The sequence below is a fragment of the Oryza sativa genome, chromosome 6 (assembly GCF_034140825.1).
Source record: "Oryza sativa Japonica Group chromosome 6, ASM3414082v1".
In the NCBI taxonomy this organism is placed as follows: Eukaryota; Viridiplantae; Streptophyta; class Magnoliopsida; order Poales; family Poaceae; genus Oryza; species Oryza sativa.
Window position 1 is genome coordinate 12,363,897 of NC_089040.1, and position 23,384 is coordinate 12,387,280.

The window sequence follows — 23,384 nt, forward strand, 5'->3', positions numbered from 1 at the left end:
ACCAAAATTTGAATACAAATTCTCTGAGTTTGCCGACAAGTTATCGAAAACCGGTCGGTTTTGGCGAAATTCCGATCGAAATCATCGAAAATTCGATCAGTGATTTGTTTTCCTTTTTTTAATTCTTTATTCTTTTCTTTCCTGATGTAAGTTTTAGTAAATACACACAATACATAATTTTTTTCGAAAATTTATATCCCAATAGGTACTATGAATATCATAGTATTTATAATATTTTATTTTATTTTTTTTCTTTTTTTATCAATTCAATTTTGAATTTGAATGAAACTTCTCGAAATCTCATACGGTTTCTACTTTCGAGCCTCGTCGAAACGTCGAAATTTCGCGAAATCCGGTCGGATTTCATCATAATCATAAACCTGGAAAGGATATGACATCAATCAAGTCATCTTTTACACTACCAAGCAAGACGACAGAAGCAACATGCAGAGTGGATTTGGTTTAGATGCAGTCACAAACTCACAATAGTGACCACAACTTAAGCAGTAGCAGTACACACATTGGATACAAACCAGATGGCACAGATCACGCAGTGTACTGTCCACAGCACTGTAGCAATAAATACTATAGCAGGATTAGTTGATTCCTTTTGTTTTCTAGGTGCAGTGGGGAACAAGACACATCTTCAGTTTTGTCGGTTATTGTGTTGCTTCACATACGGTGGTTTCCTTTTCATTGACACTGTTTGTGTACTCCCTCCGTCCTAAATATCTGATGGCATTGACTTTTTTAAACATGTTTGACCGTTCATCTTATTCAAATACTTTTGTGAAACATGTAAAACTATATATATACATAGGAAAAAAATTAATAATTACTTAATTTTTTTATAAGACATGGTCAAAAATGTTTTAAAAAGTCAACGGCGCCAAATATTCAGTGATGGAGGGAGTATTTCTTAATGGTGGTTTCCCCATTGATTGGTTATAAGTCGTTTTCTGGGATGGCAGTAGGACGACTATCAATCAGAATGATAAAATCAAGAAAATTTTGTTTTTAATATTTCTAAATATCAGTAACAATAGCCGTGTAACGTCTGGGTTGACGACTTGTCCTATTGGTCGGTGGTGATAGTTTACAAATGCTTTATTAATTAACAGTTATATAGTTTCCTGACCCAACGGAAGGAGATAAGCAATCTATCTATTAGCATCAGATAAATAAAATCTAGTATAGCATCGGATCAAAGGCTGCTGTCACAAAGCAAGGCTGCGTTCGGCATACCAAGTTCCCAACTTGTCTCGTTTTTCGCGTGCACGCTTTTCAAACTGTTAAACGTTATGTTTTTTACAAAAAGTTTCTATATGAAAGTTGCTTAAAAAAATCAAATTAATCCATTTTAAAAAAAAGCAAATAATTAATTAATCACGCGCTAATCGCTGCTTTGTTTTGCGTGCCGGGAAGCGAGGGTTCCCAACCCTCACTCCCGAATGCAGCCTTAGTGGTGTCACTCATTGAAAAATTAAAAGGGTACCTAGGCCGTGTTTAGATTCAATTTTTTTTTCAAACTCCCAACTTTTCCATTACATCAAAGGTTTGGACACATGCATGGAGCATTAAATAAGGACAAAAAAAAATCAATTGCACAGTTTGCATGTAAATCGCGAGACGAATCTTTTGAGCCTAATTACACCATGATTTGACAATGTGATGCTACAGTAAACATTTGCTAATGACGGATTAATTAGGCTTAATAAATTCGTCTCGCAGTTTACAGGCAGAATATGTAATTTGTTTTGTTATTAGTCTACATTTAATACTTCAAATGTGTGTCCGTATACTTTAAAAAAATTGGCACACAAACTAAACACAACGCTAGACTAATATGGAGGTCATTGGTGTCATATGACACAACTCCATGTATGCTATCTCTGCCCCTGCTTGTGGCTACTGCCCAAGTGTGAAGGTATGTTCCATCTTCCATGTAAAGGTCTACTATGTCCAAAGCAACAGTGAGCAGCTGTTATTCTGCCCAACAGTGATTCGAAACCCAAATACAATAAAAAAAATGCATTTTCAGTGCAAAAGAAATGTTAATGTGAGGTAAAATGTTGTGATAACCACACCTGAAGAAATGAATTAACTGTGTTAAGCACAAAAAGCAGGAAACTGAAGCTGCAAATTTGAGATTATATATTCCTAGGAAGCAGCCAGTGCCTTTACCAACTTAGAAATCTGTTTTCTATGATTGTGGGGACAAACGGACTGGTGGATTGGAAACCAACGAAAAAAATGAGGCAAGAAGTGCCTTCAAGACTAAAAAGATGAAACACTTGGAACAACTTTTTTTCTTAGGGCAATTTCGTTCTTGCCCCTACTTTCATCTTCAATATTGATTTTACCTATGTTTTTTAGGATTTTCGTTTTTGCCCCTACTTTTTTAAAATTAAAGCAAATTTTACCCCTACTTTGGATGGACATGTTAACGGTGTTACATCTCTGGCGAAAAGACAATCATACCCCTATTTGATATTGAATATTTGTCTGAATGTTTATTCAATAATTGTGCATTTGCCCCCATTTTTACATTGCATTTTTCACAAACTTTTGCAAATATGACAATTTTTGATAGAACATTAAAAATTTTGACATAATATAATTTTGCGACAAATTTGATAAAATTTGTATATTTTGCAAAAGAAAAAAAAGACAGAATTTGGGCATGGTTTTTACACAGCTAACAAAAGACATGTAATAGCAATCATCACAAAATCAAGCAAATCCAAATCATGAGGTCAAAAAAATCCAATCTAGTAGCATGTTGCTTCTTCCAATTGCCAGGTTGGTGCTGCTTGCCGCAGCGTGCACCTCCGGCCGTCCGCCGCGCCCGGCCTGCTCGCCATCAGCTTGCAGCGCCCGTGAGACCTGCTCGCTGCGCGCGGCCTGTTGCTTGGCGTGCTAGCCGCCACCGCTTGGCCGGGCCACTGCCGTCGTCGCCTTCCCGCATGAAGCCGCCGATGCCTAGCTGAGACGCCGCCGCCACAAGCTCCTCACGATAAGCCGCTACCGCCTGGACAAGAGCCCATCGTCCTCTCGTCCCCTTGTCGAGCCGCAGTCGCCTGGCCTGCCTCGACACGCGCGGCCTTCTGCTCGTCACCATAGGTGGGATTGGGGAAGGCAAGGACCGGCATTGTTTGGTTATGGCTCACCAGGGGTATAAAGGTCCATCAACGAATTAAAAATCATTACTTCTTTTTTTCTCTACTTCTTCAGCTCCATAATCCCAGGTTGACTAACTTCCGTTAAAAATAGGGGTAAACGTCTACTTCATTTTCAGAAAACAGGGGCAAAAATAAAAACCTTAAAAACTAGGAGCAAAATCGATATTGGATATCAAAATAGGGGTAAGAACAAAATTATCCCTTTTTACTTCTTCTTTTTTTTCATTTACAGTTCCACCATTCTGCAACAGCTTAGCAGCGAATCTTCAGTAGAAGTCCCCGGCGAAAAAATAAAATCTTCAGTTGCGCCCATAAATTAAGACCTGCTACTGTCATTTGTTAGGCCTCATCTGTAGAACAACAATAGGGAGGATTCGAAATGCGTGAGTGAAATATTTTTAATGATAAGCAGAGTACATCCAAGAGAGCGACACAGTGAAGAGGATAAAAAAGAACATAGATACAAATTCTCCATATGATAGACAGATAGAGTACCCACATAGTGAGGGACAGAGTAAATCTTTCTTCCTCATGGATTCAGATTAGCTCGGACTGTCAGAGTGGAAGCATAATCACAGAGAGAAGGATAAAACTTAAGGTCAGTGTAGTTGCGATAAGGCCGCGGGAACGCCCAATGCTGCATTGGCACGTGTTTTCTTGAGACTTCAGAAGGATCTTATATACAAATAAGGTGGGAATAAGTTCATTCTAGGTCCCTCAATTTGTCGCCGAGTCCGAAAATCATCCCTTGAGTGCAAAACCGGGTACAACACATCCTTTAACTTACAAAACCGTGCAAAAGAGGTCCCTCGGCAGTATTGTGCCCGGTTTTGGATGACGTGGCTCCTTTGACTAGGTCTTCGTCCCACGTGGCATTGACGTGGCGCTTACGTGGCAATTCTCGATCTCAAGAAAAAAATAATAATCATGGGACCCACATGTCAGCTACACACAAAATAATAATAAATGGTGGGACCCATTTGGCCCCACATGCCATCCCTCTTCTCTCCATCCTCTCTCTCTCTCTCTCCCCTAGGCGAAGTAGGTCTGAGCGGGGTGGCCAGAGCAGGCGACGAGCGGGGCGGAACGGCCGGCCGGCGGAGCTGGGCGGGCGGTGGCCGAAGCTGGCCGGCGGAGCTAAGCGGCGGCGGCCGGAGCAAGCCGGCACATGCGACAGGCAAGGGGTGGCGGCACTGCGGCGCCGAGGGGTGACGGGCGTAGCAGAAGGGCGACGGGATGAGGCCGAGAGGACGCCGATGGCGAGGTTGACCGGCGGAGTTAGGGTGATTTCGTGTGCGGCCATCAGGGCGAGTACGCCGTCGAGGCTGTGCCCGGTGACGGACACCCGGACATTCTTGTCTTGTCACCGAAAATGGCCGACCAGCCGTGTCACCTCGCTGACGACCTGCTCCTGCGCGCTGAGATCGCCATGCTTCCTCCTGCTGTCCATGGACGCGTACACCTTGTAGAACCCCTCCGCCACCTTGCCGCCGCCGCCGTCGTCGGTGTCCTCGAAACAGTATGGCTTGTCCACACCTTTGAGGAGGGGGAACCCATCGAACAGCGCCGGGATTGCGTCAATGGTGGCGTAGATGTGGGTAGTGGCCGTCTTTGGGTCCTTCTCCTCGCGCCGCGGCACCGCCTCACGGCTGTCGCCATTGTCGTCGTCGTCTCAGTCCCCGCCGCTGTCGACGAAGAGGTGGGGGACGATGTTAGCTAAACTCCGGCAGCTGTAGTGAAACCTGCAACACACACACACTTGGACGCGAGAAGAACAAAGCAATCAGCCAATCACTGTTAACACATGAAGACGGGAGCTTTTTGGCGCTACGTATTACGTCTTCATGAGTACTTGCTTGCAACATTTTCTGTTTCTTTCCCTTTTATTCATACGAGATTACAGAACGTGGGCACGATGACCCAACATACGCGGACATGATCCCTTCTCAAATGGATGCCATCCCAAATGCTAGGATCGTGGCCACGCGGCGTCGTCGACGCCGCCGAGCTCCGCCGACTCTGATCTGGGGAGCGAGGCTGCCGTCTCCTCCCTTTGGATCCACGGCGACAAGAGGAGAAGGGAAAAGGGAGAAGGAGGTGCCTTCGTTTGTGGGCCGTTGCTTGACGTCGTCCGTGGCGCTGGCGTCGTAGTCGTCGTCCTCCGCCGCCTTGCCCCTTGCCTGTGCCGTGGCCTCCGCCTGCTGGAGTTGCGCGTGGAGCACCGCTGCGGTGGAGAGGGCGAGGAGCTCGCCTGCCGCCGCCCGCTCTAGCCGCTCCCTTCTCTCCTGTATCTCACCAGTCGCCGCGCGTCGCTCCCTACTCTCCCACTGGCGCCGCGCGCCGCTTCCTCTCCCGCCGGCGCCGTGCGCCGCCCCTCCTCACTCGCACCTGGAGAGAGAACAGAGGAGAGGGGAGAGAGATGAAGGGGAGTTGCGGGGAGAGGAGGAAGAAGATGATGGGTGAGAATGACATGTGGGGCCCACGTGGGCCCCACCATTTTTAAATTATTTTTTTTGGTGTAACTGACATGTGGGCCCATATTTTTATTATTTCCCAAATCAAATTGCCATGTCAGCGCCATGTCACTGTCACGTCATATGAAGACCGAGTCAAATTTACCACGTAAGTGCCACGTCAGCGAAAACCGCCATCAAAACCGCCATGGGACCTATATTGCACCGGTTTTGATAGTTGAGGGATCTGTTGTATCTGGTTTTTTGGTTGAAGGACGAAAATCGGATTCGTTGACAAGTTAAGGGACCTCAAGTGAACTTAGAAATGAACAGACTCTAGAAGATGAAAAAGCCAGTAGTATAGAGTCGGCCATTATGAAAGAGAGAGAACGCCAAGCGACTGCAGAGGAGGACTCGTTCTTGGGCTGATTTTGTTATTGGGCTGGGCTCACCAGCGGGAAAGAGATAGAATTTTTTCATATTTACATTTTTATTTTTTAATATTTACAGAAATATTATACCGGCGAAAATATTTACAAAAGTAGACCCTGCCACCCCAGGGTGACGTGAGGGACAGACAAGGTGAAAAAAACACTAAAAAAATACATTTTTGGCCGGTGAAAATTACATTTACCCCCTTGCAGCCCTTACAGAGGGCGGCAAGGGACCTCAGTGCAAAATGCGCACACCTTGCCGCCCTCTACTTGGGCGGCAGGGGACATTTTTGTAAATATTTTAGATGGTATAATATTTCTGTAAATATTAAAAAATAAAAATTTAAAAATGAAAAAAATTCGAAAGAGATCATGTGCATCGACTCAAGGATCAAACATGTGTGCTGTAGAAAATTGATCTAACGGTTCTCCTATTTGAAGTGACGTAGCTGCACCAGGAAGCATGAAAATATTAGATATCTTAAACGTGCTAGATTCGCCGTGAGCTCAGCCAATCCACGCCATCGAATTTTGCAGAAAACCCCTCGTCTTTTCGGTATTTCGGATTAGGTTAGGTTCAGCTGATCAGAGCCGTTCTTTCCCACGCGTGTACGAAATCTAGCCGTTCATTCTCTATGTACGGCCTTTCCTGGTCGTGGAATCGGTGGGCGGTGTGCGCTCCCCACGCCGCCTCCTCGATCCCCTCTCTCCCCTGTCTCCCCGATCCCCTTTCTCTCTCCCTTCTCCGGCGCCGCTTTCCTCGCCGCCGTCCCCTTCCGGTGCGCCGCTCCCCCTCCCCTACATCCCGACCTCCACCTCCACCGCCCTGCCGCCTCCTCGGCGAAGGAGCACAGACCCTAGCGACCTTCCAATTCGTCGCCGCCGCCCGACTCGCCGCGTCTCCACGCCGACATCGAGGTAAGAGCTCCCCCCCTTCTCCGGCGAGACGTGTCTTCTATGATTCTCCCCCCATTGTCGTCGCCGATTGGCCGGCGATGGATTACTGGCTCGTCTTCTTCCGGGGCGCCGGGGACAACATCTTCGACGCCATCGCCGTCGCGGCGTCCGACCACCCCGCCGCGCTCAGGTCGAGGCGGGACGCCATCGCCCAGCGCTTCTACACGGCGTACCGTTGGCGGTGCCTCCCACGGGGGGCACCGCCACCGAGGCACCGCCGCCGCAGCTGCTCCACCCCGAGGGCGCCGCTAGCGTCCCTAGCATCTGTAGCTCCGACCGCGCCAATGTCATCGCCGACGACGGCGGCGTCCCTTGCCATGAGGACCCCGTCGCCGCCGAGACCGAGCGCATCAAGGCCGTCCTCCTCAACGACCAAGAAAAGGTCATCCTCCTCTCTTTCTCCCTCCTCCACGCCGCCTCTACCTCCGCCGCCTACTGAATTTGTTCCGCCATGTTGTTGCAGTCGGAGGCGACGTTGCTCGAGCTGCTCCGGCGTCTGCAGCAGCTGGAGCTCACGGTGGACACCTTGACGGTGAGGCGACCGCTGCCGCATCCATTGATCGATTCGTCCATGCCAAACCAGCTCATGTGTTGACTAGGTGTTCATGCTGATTCGTCTTGCAGGTTACTGAGATTGGGAAAGCGGTGAGCAGCTACCGGAAGCACAACTCCAAGCAGATTCGTCACCTTGTTCAATTGCTCATCGAGTATGGCCATGTGTTCCATCTACTCTTGGATTGTTTATATTCAAATCAAATTTGTTTTCTTAGCCAGCTGCATTCCTTGACATGTTTGTTGTGAATCACAGAGGTTGGAAGCGCATACTCGATGAGTGGATGAGCAGCTGAGACGCCATTGTAGGTAGGAAGCAAGCAAGAAAACTTAATCGTTTCAAGTTTCAACCTCTGTATCATGATTTAGTAGAGAATTAAGCATTCTGCAATGATATGATCTACAGATCATACTCCTCAGTCCATGCATCCCTCCAGCTTGGAGCAGCCGTACATGCACTAATTGAATTGTTATTATTATAGAGAGCAATCTTCTATTGGGTCATAACTTCTTGCTTGCGTTCCTGCATGAGTGAAGCTAAAATGGACTCTTGCATTGATGCAAATATTATCTTTAGCTGACCTTCCATTTTCCATCAGTTTTGAATGCAGTCTTTAGCTGACCTTTCATGTTCCATCAGTTTCCAGTTGTGTTATCGTGCTCTGTCAACCATTTCCATCTATTTATTTCTTCTTTTCGGACATACAAGTATGAAGCATTTTCTGTGTAAACATAGTCATGTTTCGTACATACGTCTTACTGAAATGTAAATGTACTAGATTATATGTGAAATTATAGATTGGGTGGTTGACAACAACCAAAGAATTGGTTGTTGCCCTTATGTCCTAATGAAATAACAAGCTACTAAAGTTACAGTATGTTTGAGGTTGGTAAGTCCAAACAACTAACAGTATTGATCTTTCGAAAGGATAGCTACACAACTATCTAGATAGTCTGAACATGGAATGGAATTGTTTCAGTGCAGGATGCCAACAATGATGTGGCTGTAGACTAGTGATGTACAATCTGTTTAGACGGATATGCTTAGTTCAGTGGTGGCATTTTGTTTTTACTTTTTTATTTTTGGGTTGACCTCCAGTCACCGATGAGCTGTGGTAGATTCAATTTAATCGCCATGACTTGTTTCCTTATCTTTTCTTTTTTAAGAAATTTAATCTTACACATTCTTGTGGTGCAGTGCATTGGATGGAATTGTTACTTTGTGGCAAGTGCAGCCAAAAGGGTAGGCCTCATATTATTCTGATTTCTTATCATACTGTATTTTAAGTTGTTAATGACTAATTTTGCTGCTAGGCAATGTTTTTACTCCATGGTTATATTGACATGAGGCCTGAAAGTTCTTTCATGTGATTGGTATTGGAAATGTGGACTTAATCTTTGTCTATGAAGCACATATTGTGAAAGCATTCTTAAAACCCCGCCTTAGCACTTATGTATTCTTTTTATCTCACAAAAAAGCCAAGTTAATTGGTCAATCCTTTCACTTTTCCTTTTTTTCATTGCCTCGTGAACCACATATTGTGAAAGCATAATTAAAAACCCATCTTAGCACCTATGTATTTTTGTTACCTCACACAAAAGCCAAGTTAATTGGTAAATCCTCTCACTTTACCTTTTTTGCATTGCTTCGCCTGATGCAACTTCACAATGCTGAGCTATTAAACCCAACAACTTATGCAACATAAGTGGCTGTAAAAGAATATGCCAACGCTTTCTACCAAGTGACATTTTTAACACTGGTACGACCAAATCCCCCAAACAGCTCTTCCAAATGTGTCAATGAACAGTTGGCTTATGAATCTAAATAAATTGTAATCCCTAACTTAAACATAGTATGGCGTATGGACATTGAAGTCATGACTTCATACACTACTGTTGACACTAAATGACTTCTTTCTTCCTGAATCTCATAGGACATTTAGCAAAAAATATCTTATGTGAAAATATAAAATAGTAATTCATGTAGCCGTAAGAAACTATAAAGTGTGCAATCTTACCACAACCGCATCTTTTTGTCCATTGATTTTAAGCATGATTTTAAAATTACATATATTTTACTTGCAGACCAGCCATCTCCTTGCTTAGCACAACAGATTGCTTTTCTCCTAAGCATAGGTGGCCTGAAGATGTAGCTTGGCATCCAGATGGTGAATTAATTTTTGCAATGTACAGTGCTGATAACGGCGACTCTCAAGTTTCACTGATGAATCATAGCATATCAGGACAAGTAAGAACTCTGCTAGAAGTAGCACACTTCTTCACATCCATTGCAAGGTTTTCTCCATGTGTCGAGAATGCTCATTAGTTGTTATAATCCAATTAAATTGGTTCCACCGACAGTATAGTTGCATGAAGTACTATCAGCTTAGCTTAACTTGACTGTGCAAATTGATCAAGAAAATATAACGACACCTGAATGTTTTTTCCTGGTGGCATTCTGTCTGCAAATTTGATTCTAGATATCTAATCATCTTAAATCTGGCTACCACATGATAGAAATAAGAGATGTAGTCTTTTAAGTTATTCATGTAATCATGCTCAGAGCTTCACCTCTTAGCATGTAACTTATTGCCTGCTAATTTGTACTGTTTTTTGTGCTTGATCCTATCACGATTGACTGCTGATACTGTCTTAATTGAATTAACAGCCACATCATAGTAAATCTTTCTAAATGATCACACAAAAGTCATAAATTATTTAACTATCTTGTGCTATTTTCCCCTGGGAAAGGATGCATCAAGGGCTACTGTAATGTGTTCATGTCATTTGAAATGCTGAGGAATCCATCCTAATTTTTTTTATGGTACCATTTTCTTAAGAGTAACATATGACTCTGTATTGGATCATTACTAAAAGGTGTTTCTTTAACTAATCCTCTGAAACAGAAGAAAGTTAGTTTTCTACCAGTGAAGCCTCATACCAAGGAAATTATTAACAACATTAATTTTATGCCATGGTCTGATGTATGCTTTGTGACTGGTGGAAGTGACCATGCTGTCAACAAAAAGATGATTCATGGAACCACACAAAAGTGCACAAGGATTTGCATTCTTCTGCTGTCATGGGTGTTGCTGGATTACAGCAAAAAAAAATGCAATATTATCAGTTGGCAGTGACAAGAGGATTATACCATTTGATCTGGCAGCTAGAAGGGCAGGGTCCAAGATTGTATTACAGATCCATGCGATTTCAACTTGTTATGATTGTAGTCTTATAAGGTTGTTTTCCTTCTTTGTTCCATACCTACTCTGCTAAAAAAAGAAGGCTAGCATGACGGTCACATTCTAATAGTCGACGGCTTAGTTTTCTGTAGAGGACGTGGCAAAACGCATCTGGCCATCTGGTGTGGCTAACGGCTCGCTATTCATAACCTAAATAAATGATTCTCTGATCTTGCGTTTGCCTATTTCCTGTGAGTTCGTGGCTGCGCGGCGTAGCGCGCGTAATCATTCTAGTAGTATTAACGACAATGGGGATCAATTGTAGAGTACTCCACTTGAAAAGTGGTGCAAGTACGTAGTTGAATGTTCAACTTCTCGCTAGTCCTTACACGAAGACTAGAGTAACGGTCATACGCAAATAGTTTGGCCTAAAATTGACATTTGTATATTTTGATGCTGGGGTCACTAACACTTTTGACTCTTTTGACAGCACAGGAGATATTCTTGTAATACCGGTTCTCAATGAAAAGTCAGCTAGACTCTTCAAAAGTCAACGGGGTTGCTCGACTATTCTATAGCCACTGCTGCAGGCGGCACTAGTTGACGACTACTGCTATATGCTTGGAGCTGTTGTCAACAGCCACAAGGCCCACAACCGTAGCGGTTGTCATAAAGCCCATGGAGCAGGTGCACGGTCCGGTGAGTTTGTGTTGATCCAGCTGGCCAGGACCTCACTTCGGATTTCTCTGATGAGGTCTTGTCAATTTCGGCGGTGCGGGCTCACCCCATCCTAGTGGAGCTGCCTCTCCCCTCTCCGGTGCAGACTCTCTCCTCTCTTCGATGGCGCTGACAACAGAACTAGAGCGAGTTGTCCTCTCTCCTCCTCCGAGCGACGTGTGTGGATTGGGAGGCGCAGGTGCAGATTGGAGCGTCGCAGCATGGATCAAGGCGGCACAGCGAGCGCTCTCCACTCGACAGCGTCTAGAGCTCCGATCTGCCGACGGGTTGAGTAGCAGCAGCGTCCGATCGAGGAGGCCATTACCGCCTCGCCGTGCTCCTTAGCAATGCTACCGGTGCGACTCCGGCGGCAGGGCGGGGTGGGGTTGGCAATGAGGATGGCGGATTGAGCGCAACCTCCCGATGACACAAACACTCTTCCTGGCAGAGAGCGGAGAAGGAGAAAAAGGCGAGCCATCATAGGGAATTTTCGCAGGGAGATGACCTTGTCGATGTGTGAGGTTCCTAAGTGGTGAGCAAGGGATATGCACTTTTCATTCGAAACACGTAGTTATACTATTTTCATTCGAACACTTGGTTATATTATTTTTCATTACTAGTCTAGAGCCCGTATGTTGCAGTGGAAAACGATTTGAGTTTATAGCTCACTAAATCAATTAATAAGCACTTATTTAATCTAAGTTATACTATGATTATTTTATTGAATAAGTAGGTGGTTTTAAAATCTAGGGAGCCAATAATGAAATGTGAAAGGACTCGTTGAAAAGTGATACAATATTATAGTAGGGTTCAGATGTTAGTGTTAGGGGTAGTGTGAGAATGAACACCACTGGTGGTGCTGGTTCTCTACACAACCTGTAGGTGTCGATTGTGGCATCATAGGTACCAGCAAAAATGTAGAACCGGCATCTTTAAGGCATCCAGGACATCCCCGAGATCATTATTGGTGCCTGTTCAAGAACCAGTACCAATGACCCAAGTCATTGGTACTGATCAATTGTTGTCGGTCCCAAAACCAGTACTTATGACCTTTCCTACAATAGTGACCACTACTAATAAGTTGTATAAACAAAATACTACTAGTCCACCATTTCATACACTAGAAGTCCAGAACAATCTATATGTCCTAGTAAGTCCTGCGCAAAATACCACTGTTGAGTTCAATCGTTCTAGACAAATAAATTGGGAAAATCTGTCACCAATGTGTTGCAGACGGCTACTGTCCATCATCCTTCACATATATCTTCCTGCACTTTTCAGGACATTATATTTTTCGTCCGGAGAATTGTAATTCTTTCTCAAAAATTTCATCACTTTCAGACATTCAGTACTAATTCCAGTTGGGGATTCTTCAATATTCGGCATTCTTTCCGGACACAACCAGGAAGCAACCGAATTCAGTAATGAATCACAAACCAGTGAAGCCATGTATCCTGCTGCATGTTGGGGTGGCAACGCCCATGAGTTCTTTCACAATCCCAGTTAGCCCTCACATAGTCATATATTTAGTTCAAAATAAATAAAAATTTAGCACACCCTATTTTAAGCCTAGCCTTTTAATTTTGTAGGCTAGTTAAGCTCTTTACCACCCTTAGCTACGCGATAGCGATCGGGTGTTGGCCTTGGGACTGTACCTCTCGGGCACAGTCCCGGGTGTTGGCTATCCACACCGTAATTTTTGTGATGTTGAAAGCTGACATAGTATTACTGTATAAGTTTCCCATTATCTATACGATGTTATTACTATTTTTATAAGCAACAATGGGTATGTTCAGTTGCTGGTTCGTGGCTGCAGCGCAGCCAGCACCAACAGTGACGCACGCATGCGGCGCAACTGCAGCTGTAGACGATGCAACAGCAGGCTTGCCGAACAGGCCAAATGAAGTTTGACAAAATTTACTACATAATACTCGGTTTGTGATCTTTACTATTGGACAGCTAAAAAAATATAATATGGCATGAGATACCAAAAACCTGGTAATTTATTGATGGTATAAAACTATTATTTTATTATTTTTAACTAAATAGCAAGAGAAACATTTAGAAAATATGGGTTTGCCCCTGTTCAATAGCTTGTTTTGGACAGGATTTTGGGAGAGTCAATGTGTCTTTTTCATGTGGTCCATCTTTCTATTTGGCTCAAATATAATAAACTACTTGTGGATACTCCGTATGTTGTAGCGGAAAATTTAAAAATACTTCAAAGAAAACTTGAAGAAAACAATTTATAAATCGTGTACACGTAATATCTATAAATGGACACTATTTGTTCTATAATAGTTGATGTGAAATTGTAATTCTACATGACACTTAGATGGTTATGTATCAAGCATAAGAGGGATCCAATATCTATTACTCCCTTCGTTCCATATTGTAAGACTTTTTGGTCTTACATAGATTCATCCATTGATAAATGCATATGTTTTATATGTGTCTAGATTTATTACCATCTATATAAATGTGAGTAATGCTAAAAAGTTTTACATTGTAAAACGGAGTTAGTAGTTTTCTATGCACATTAAGCTTTATGTCAATAACTACATTTTGTGGGTTATAAATGCATGAGAGGGATCAAAGGCTATTTTTAGATGATGTGACTTAATGCATATAAAACTTTTGGTCCTAACTATAGAGGATTATAGATTGGATGCAGTATCTCTCAGACTTGGGAAATTGCCAGTTTAGAGGCCGGTATTCTGTAGCAACATTTTGCCACGAAGGTTATACTTAAAAACATAATGTACTAACCATTAAAAAGGAGAGGACATCAGAAACACGCTAGATATATATTTAGGTGGTGTTTGGATTCAGGGACTTAACTTTAGTCCCTATATTTATATACTAATTTAGAGTATTAAATTTAGACTACTTACAAAACTAATTATATAAATGAAAGCTAATTCGCGAGACAAATTTTTTAAGCCTAATTAATCCATAATTATAGAATGTTTACTGTAGCATCACATAGGCTAATCATGGATTAATTAGGCTCAATAGATTCGTGTCGCGAATTAGTCCAAGATTATGGATGGGTTTTTATTAATAGTCTACATTTAATATTTATAATTAGTGTCCAAATATCCGATGTGATAGGAACTTAAAGTTTTAGTCCCATCTAAACAGTTCTTAGTCTTTATTTACCTTGTAAAGTGAGGAGATTAAGATTTTTCCTACCCTACTATTTATATCAGAACAGATACCTACTGACCAGTAAAATAGCTGAGAACAATGCATATTTCCATTCCTCCCAAAGATAATTCAGCTGATGATATTTCCATATCTCAGAGTCTGGTAGGACGTCCTGTGAACAAATTGGAGTGCCAGCTCCAAAAACATGAACATCCATCCTTCGTCGGCATTCCAAAACATCTATTTCTCCTGCCTTCTGCCTGCCGGTCTACACACGGCAATGCAGAGAGCAACGCAAAACGCCAGCACAGTCGCAGTACAAATAAAGCTTTAGCCTTCTCTCTATTAGCACAGCACACTGCTACTAGCTCCATCACAGCTAAGCTAAGCTAAGCCTACGTACGGTGGTCATGGCGTCCAAGACCATGGTGGTGCTGTTCGTCGTGGCGGCGTCTCTCCTCCTGCTCTCGCAGGACGTGGCGTTTGCCGCCAGAGAGCTCGCTGATGCCAGTGGTACGTTTGCTTTCTTTTTTTGTTATGGGGGTGTACATGTTTGGCTAACGCACTAGCTATCTAATCACGATTTTGCTATACATCCGTCGATAAAAAAAACTATCGATCGGATAGTCTAGTATACAAGAGTTACTACTAGATGTTTTTTTAAAAGAGGATTTAGGTTGTGTTCGGGAGGCGGAGTTGGCTGCACGAAAAACGGAGCAATCCATTAGTACGTGGTTAATTAAGTACTCCCTCCGTTTCAGGTTATAAGATGTATTGACTTTATTCAAAGTCAATAAACACCTCTTACAGAAAGTCAAGCTGCTTTAAGTTTGACAAAACTTATAGAAAAATAATAATAATATTTTTGACCAAGATAAGTTTATTATAAAAATATTTAATTATTATTTTAATAAAACTGATTTGGTAATATAGATATTACTATATTTGTCTATAAACTTAGTCAAACTTGAAGCAGTTTGACTCTGACTAAAGTCAAAACATCTTGTAACCTGAAATAGAGGGAGTATTAGCTAAATTTATTTTGAAAAATAGATCAATATGATTTTAAAACAACTCTTGTATAGAAAATATTTAAAAAAACGCACCATTTAATACTTTGAAAAGCGTGTGCGTGAAAAAAACGAGAGTAGTGCGTCGGGAAATTCAAGTGCCGAACTCAGCCTTAGTTATCATAAAAGAATATGTTTTGTGGTTCTGAAATTGAGTTGATAAACAGGCGAGGCGAGTAAGGGAGGCGATAAGAAGGACGACATCAGCATCTCCATTGGAGTGACCGTAGGCGCCACGCCTGTAGTGACCATAAACACCAAGCCCAAACACCATGGGAAGACGCCGAGCTATGGCCACTCTCACCCATGACGCTCTCTCAGCTATTGACACTACAATGACTCTGTTCAATACAGTGATGATTCGATGTTAATTTATATTTAACAGAATGTGCTCTACGTGAAGAATATATATGTGTAAATCATCATGTCTCTCACGCTATATAAAAGTTTCATTTAGTATGTGTAAACAAAACTGTTTCCCGTATCAAATTGAAAATCAGATGAACGGTCAGTCTCCATGAAGACGAATTCTCACGAGTATTGCTTGATGCTACGTTCTTTCCTCGGGGTTCCAACTCCTCGTCCTCGTTTTCCGCGTGCACGTTTTTCAAACTACTAAACGGTGTGTTTTTTTCAAAAAAGTTTCTATATAAAAGTTGCTTAAAAAATCATATTAATCTATTTTTTTTAAAAAAATAGCTAATACTTAATTAATCACGTGTTAATACGAACATAGTTTTTCGTGCAAACTCCAAGGAATCATATACTCGAAAGTAAAGAGACAAAAATAGTTATAGGTGTAGCATTCTTTCGTTCATTCTCTTCTTATCACTAGTGTATAATTTCTCTTCTCCTTCGCTCTATCTATTTTTTTTGAAGGAAACCTTCGCTCTGTTTATGTCATATAGCCATACGCACTTCCTAGTTCCTAATTAGTAAGTGGGCCATCGGTGAGCAAGCTGGGCTAGTCTTATTCGGCCCACGGTTTCCCAGCACTCCCATTGACCCTCACTGCACGATAATCAAAACTCCACCAAAACCCAGGGGAACAAATTTAGGAAAAGAGTACATATTATATATGCTTGTGATAGTATACATATTGTTTCATTAAAAATCTTGATAAATAATCATCCAAGTGAAAAGCGTATGATCCATCCAATTAATCATCTTAATTTTATAAATTGAATTTAGGTATTTTGATCTTTCATGTCAAGTTTCAAATGAATTACTGAAACTCTTCCTTTAAATTTTTCATTTCTCTAAACCTCATAATTCCGGTTTCTCCCACAGTATATCATATCGAAAGAAAGATGTTGTCCACCGCAGCTCCCTACCACATTAGGGCATCTAGTGTGCCAGAGTCATTTAGCAACTCTAATTTCCTAACGTTTCTTGACGTAGCCATAAGGTTCATTTTTTTAATTTTTTTACAAGGATTATGTTTTTAAAACATTATTTACAAATGTTTATATGAAAAAAAGAGCATCACCAATAGTCCTCACAAATTTTGAGGGATTTTAGTTAAAAAAACCACTTCAACAGATCACCTACTCCTTAACATAATTTTTGGAATTCCCTCCCTTGAAAGATTCGCTCGGTTGATATGCGGGAGAGTGTGCTCCCCTAACCCACTCCCAATATTGCCACTCCCACGTTCCTCCTCTCCTTGCCAAGATCCTCCCGCGTGTTAGATAGAGGAAAACGGGAGAATTTTATTAGTACTTTAACAAAAAAAGGCACAAATTTAGGATTTAGGGATAAAAATTAGGATTTCTATTAGAGAAATCAGTTTTTTAATTTTCTATTTTCAGTTTAGGGGAAAAAAATTGGGGAGATTATATGTGATCTCTTAATAAGAGGTCCTACTCGAATTCCTTCGAACATGGGCCGGGCCCAGGCGGGCCAAGCTTTTCCCAGCTGTCCGGGCTGGCGGTGACTTCTACTTGGCCCATGCAATGTTTGGTTGGTTTCAGCCCACAACAGCAGAACAACTCACCCGTGCCCTCCACCAGATCCACCACCCCTTTTTTTTTCTCTCTCTTCCCCCAAAATCCCCCACATCGTCGGCGGCGTTCGCCGCAATCCCTCCTGCGCCGCCGCGGCGACCTCCTCCCTCCCCTCGCCGTCGTCTCCAACGCGGGCGCCCGAATCGAGATTGGGGTTTTGATGACGGGGAATTGATCTCGATCGTTGTCGGAGCCGGGGGAGATGCCGTGCTGCAGCGCGGTGCTGAGCGCGGCGGCGGCGGCGGCCGCGGCAAGCCGCACGCCGCCGTGGCTGCACCGCCTCCACGCCAAAGGGGGCCTGTCTTTCCCCTCCAACCTCCACATCGACGACCTCCTCTACGGCCAGCACCACGCCCTACCCCATCCTCCGCCGCCGCCGCCGCCGCCGCAGCCTGCGAAGGAGCCACCGCCGCCTACCAAGCCGAAGCATCCGAAGCCCAAGCAGCAGCAGCATCCACCGCCGCCGCCGCCGCAGAAGCCACCGCAAGGTAGCACCAATCTCTCCCTACCAAACCCTAGCGGAAGCGGAAGCGGCAACGGCAACCCACCACCATCGCCACAGCTGCAGCTCTCCACCGTCATCGCCGACGTCTTCGTCACCCCCTCCTCCGCTCCTCCGCTCATCGCGCCGATCAAGGCCTTCCGCAAGCAGAACCACCCGCGCCCTAGGCCCGACAAGGCCTCCCGCCCCAGCAAGGAGAACAAGGACAAGGCCTCCAAGGTCAAGGTCAAGAAGCGCCGCCGCTCCGACCGCGCCGCCGATGGCGACGGCGAGAGGTGTAGCAGGACCGAGGTCACCGTCATCGACACCAGCACCGATGGGTGGAAGGCGGCGAAGCTGCTCCTCCGGAGAGGCGCCGTCTGGAAGGTGAGGGACAAGGCCTCCGGGGTCTCTGAACCTGAGGATCCCACCAAGATGAAGAGGAGGGCCGGCTTGGTCTCCAAGATTCAGAGGGACAGGGAGAAGCAGAAGCAGAAGGAGAAAGAAGCAACCTCATCGGTGCGTGCTCTTTGTGCCCTGGCCTGCAGTTTTATGTCTCTACTGCTTAATATGCATGTTCTTGGATCACAAAATCTCACATCTAGCTATTTGATTCTTTGCTTGTGGAATGCTTGTTCTTTAACCGGAATGTAGCATATCATGTATCCCGTGATAACAGCTAATAGGTGCATAGATCACATTTGTTTTGTTTAAGTTCGCAAATTTTATTTTGTTCTTGCATGTATTCAGGAGTAGCTTTTTATTGACTTCTTGAACTAAATTATGATTCTATCGGAACGAAGAACGGTGAATTTGGTCAGTGCAGATTGGCATTGGATGTTTTGTTGCCATTGTGTGTGGTTGTGTTGCTATACACAACCAGGCACATTTAAGCCTGCACTCTGCATAAAAGTGCGTGTGTAGATAGAAACAGATTCCAGAAGTTCCTTTTTCTTGGGTTATGTGTTATATGTATGGAAAAAAAAAACATATATTTTGTAGTGTGGTAAGTTATTATCCTACTTCCGCAGCCCTACCTGTGTTTCTTTGTGTTTTTGGTGTTGGAAATATACCAGTAATGCATGGTGCTTGCTGAGGAATGGAAAGAGGATTTCAAACTTGGATGATTTGAAGCACAATTATTTGCTATTTCTGATATTGGAATTAAGTAATATTCCTTGAATGGTTTGTCCATGCAAGAATAGGTCAGCTTGCATTACAGAGTCTAGTATCACTTATGTTGTTAGTTCAACTTGATCTTTTGGTTTCAGCATGAGCATGAACACAAATCACACGTGCACACTTGTGTAATCTAGTTTGCGGGTGCAGTACGCTGTAATTTCTAAGGGAATGTAGGAACAAGGGTATTTGCTGCATTGCTCTGTAGTTTCTAAGGGAAAGTAATTGTTTATTGTTATGTCCAAGGACGGAACGGAACATAATCGTTGCAGTTTTCACATGGGAATATTCACCCTCTGGTTGCAAAGGAGTGTCACTCTAAGTTAAACCTTTAAAGTTTGGTTGTCGTTAATATCAATGAATTTGCAATGAACATCTTTGTAGTTATTTGTGGTAAAATGTTCCTCTCTTTATAGAATAGTTAACACTGCACATGTAAAAGTGATATGTGTACATGTTCATCAGAAGCAATACTCCCACCATTTCAGAATGTAAGATGTATCAGTATCAGAATGTAATATATTTGTTCCAGTGATAGTCGAACTTGAAGAAGGTTGACTTAGGACAAAAACCAAAACATCTTCGATTCTGGAATGGAGGTAGTATTCATAATATTGGAAATCCATTATGTTTGATATGCACGATAATATAGATATTGGTAGTCCAGTATAAGTTATATAGATGGTGTCACTAGCTAGAATAATAATAGCATCATTGGAAGCATTTTAACTATAGCAACTTCAGGGGATGGAATGGTGGATAATGAATACAAGCTAGTGTGTATGCCTAGTATATTTTTCACTAATTCTTTGTATTATGTGTTTTTATTCTAGGGAAACATTCATGCTAGTAGTGGAGATGGGATGAAAGAGCCTGATGGTCCTATTCAAGCACTGAAAAGGTAAACGTTATTGCAGGCTTGCAGCCCAAAAGTGAAGTATCGATGTCTTTACTGAGGTGCTAAAGCTATTTTCTTTTACATGCATTAACATTGCAGATCTAGAGGTCCTGAGCCAGAACCAGAAATTATAGCGCTTCTTCATTGAAAAACTACAGATAGAGGCTAGAAGAATGGATTACAGTAGACTTCCCCAACTTAAGAGGGAATTGAAGCCAATAATCGCATCTTGACAACATTGTCGCGTTGCTTCAAAATGAAAAAAAAAATCCAGTTCGTCTTACCCTGTACATCTGTTGGTGTTTCTGATTGATGCCTGTTAGATATTCCAATTGTTGATATCTGGTCTTTTTTTTTTAGCGTATCATGTTTTAAAATGACACCTTGCTAGGTCTTCTAAAAATGTTTTTGCTGTTGGTGGGGGATTGATTCATTTAGTTTGTTTGACTCCTCATGCACTAAACTAAGATGGGTAGTGTAAATGTGATATTTATGTTGGTAGCCTAGTTGCTGCATAATTTAGTTTCCACTGTTGGCATTTGGGTAACTGTTTCGTGTAAGGATGGAGATTCATCCAAATGGTAAAGGTTGAAATGCTATTGCTGTGAGATCTGTGCATATTTGTAGTAATCATGCTGGCGTATCTCTTTAGTTGATCTTTGCAAATTTTAGTTTTGCCTATGTTGTCGGTCAACGGGCTGTCCTCTTTAGTTGTAAATACTCCCAACTAGCATGAGTCACAATTCTTTCGGCCTGTTTGGCACAGCTCCATCTCTACTAGAGTTGAAGCTTAGCCAAACAGTTTTAGTTTCAAACTCCTGGAACTAAGTTGGAGCTCTATCAAAGAGGCCCTAACTTGCAAACATTGAATCCACTGGATTCAACCCTGCTCTGCAAAGCAAAGGTTCCTTATGGAATAGATCCAGATATTGCAGGATGGATTGATGTGAATCTGCAGGATAGATTGATGAGCTAGCAAGTTTTATTCACAAGGAACTGAAAAGGACAGGTCCTTGCCACACTTCTATAGAGCAACTGAAATACTGAATGAAATGCCAAGTGGAAGGGATAGTACCAACAAAGGAAGCACATTTTGGAAATCACTGCAATAGGAAAACGGAGGAATAAAATAGAAATATACTTGTAAAAAAAGAGGATTGAAAATTAAAGGAAAAATATTAGATATGTTGTTTAGATCACAGGAATGAAGTAAAACAAAACATTGCATCTAACTATGCATAATGTATTTTATATGCTCAATATGAATGTGATTGTTTATTTGGAGGTCCATACATTGATTTGCCTTAGACTTCTCAATTGATGTCAAATTTCCTATGGAATTATTATGAAATCAATTGCAGAATAAATAAATAAATAAATGAAATCATATAGGAATTGAAATCCTCCAATTTTCCAACAAAAACCCCCAGTCCAAAGGTGCCCTGATTTAATTTTTAGATCAAGGTTGGCCCGTTCATTGCACAGGCGTTGAACACTTTATCACATTCTGGATACATCCACGAGCACACTGTCGGCCTAGGAAGATCAAATAAGCAACACACTCACTTGCCCTAGCCAACAAATAAGCCACCTCATTTGCACTAAGGTTTACAAGAAGAAAAGAAATCGAAACAAAGTTAGTTACTAAATACTTTTTCCATATTTTAATGTATGACGCCGTTGATTTTTTTTTCAACGTTTGACCATTCGTTTTATTCAATTTTTTTTGCAAATATAAAAATATTTATGTAATGCTTAAAGAACATTTGATGATAAATCAAGTCACAATAAAATAAATGATAACTACATAAATTTTTTGAATAAGACGAATGGTCATACATTGGTTAAAAAGTCAACGGCGTTATACATTAAAATATGGAGGGAATACTTGATATCAGCCACAAAAGGACATGTCGTGGGTCAGTTTCTTCAAGAACTATTCACGTGTCGGGTTAGCATCAAGCAATCGGACTACAAAATCACATTGTAAAAACTTCCATCGAGTGCAAAGATCACCTCACACATCGAAGAGCGTGCTTCTGCTATCTCTGGTATAGAGATGCTTTAAAAAGACTGCTGGCATCCCAACAGACATCTTCCCATTTGTTTAATTAGTGTGGGGCAGATAAACACGTAGTCAGTGATTCTGTATAAATCTATAATATCAGATAGAGGATAGTCTAGATCAATTTATTGATAAATCTCTCTCTATATAGATAGGTATCTCTGTGGATAGAGATAAAGATAGGGATCCCTATAAATCGAAAAGTGCACTTTTTGACTACTACTACTATTTCTTAGACTTTTTCAAGGAAACATCGTTTTTTCGATTTTGACTGAATTGGTCGGAGCGTAGACGAGCGAGCAGAGCCCAGGAAAGAGGTCAGATCGTCATAGAGCAGTCGACTATAAGTATAAGACTGCTGGCCTGAGAGAAGGCAGTCTCTCTCAGGAAACATGGCCCATAGTTTGCTTGCTTATTGGTCAGATGACTGAAATTTTGTCTTGGCAGTCCATGTTGTGGACCGTATGATGCAGATCCAATGGTTAGAAATAAAAATAAACCTAGCATTCTTCCCTTCCAACAAAAGTAGCAAGTGCTCGTTGAAGCCGTTACAGGATCATTGAATGCTTTAATGGGCCTGCAGCACAAAAGGCTGAAAAATCAAATTCCTAACACACGTCTTTGTTTTCGGCCTTCTATATCTCTGTGCTCTGTAGCAGCTTAGGCCTGGTTAAGTTAACTAAAACTTTTACCAAAAAACATTACATCGAATCTTTGAACACATATATAGAGCATTAAATATAGATTAAAAACACTAAATGCACAATTAGGGAGAAATCACGAAACGAATCTTTTAAACCTAATTAGTTTGTGATTAGTCATAAGTGCTACAGTAACCCACATGTACTAATGACGGATTCATTAGGCTCAAAGGATTTGTCTCGCGATTTCCAGGCGAGTTATGAAATTAGGTTTTTAATTCGTGTCCAAAAACCCCCTTCCGACACATCCGGTCAAACATCCGATATGACACCCAAAAATTTTCTTTTTACGAATTAAACATGCCCTTATATTTAGGCTTTTTGTGTAGGGGTGTTTGTTAGTTCACACGCAACTTC

The 23,384-nt window shown here is 42.3% G+C and overlaps 2 protein-coding genes and 1 pseudogene across 2 annotated transcripts; all 3 read left to right on the forward strand.

Annotated features, from left to right (window-relative positions):
* Positions 1–6,720: 6,720 nt before the first annotated feature.
* Positions 6,721–11,005, forward strand: LOC9267176 (probable mediator of RNA polymerase II transcription subunit 26b; annotated as a pseudogene).
* A 3,930-nt stretch (positions 11,006–14,935) lies between these two features.
* LOC4340874 (uncharacterized) lies at positions 14,936–16,219 on the forward strand. Its single transcript, XM_015788022.3, has 2 exons — positions 14,936–15,140; positions 15,865–16,219. The coding sequence occupies exons 1-2, from the start codon at positions 15,038–15,040 to the stop codon at positions 16,005–16,007; spliced, it is 246 nt and encodes an 81-aa protein (XP_015643508.1). The 5' UTR covers positions 14,936–15,037; the 3' UTR covers positions 16,008–16,219.
* Positions 16,220–17,716: 1,497 nt separating this feature from the next.
* Positions 17,717–20,891, forward strand: LOC4340875 (formin-like protein 15). The gene is made up of 3 exons (XM_015788020.3): positions 17,717–18,703; positions 20,197–20,264; positions 20,361–20,891. Exons 1-3 carry the CDS (start codon positions 17,906–17,908, stop codon positions 20,407–20,409), a joined length of 915 nt encoding a protein of 304 aa, XP_015643506.1. The 5' UTR covers positions 17,717–17,905; the 3' UTR covers positions 20,410–20,891.
* The last annotated feature ends 2,493 nt before the right edge of the window (positions 20,892–23,384 follow it).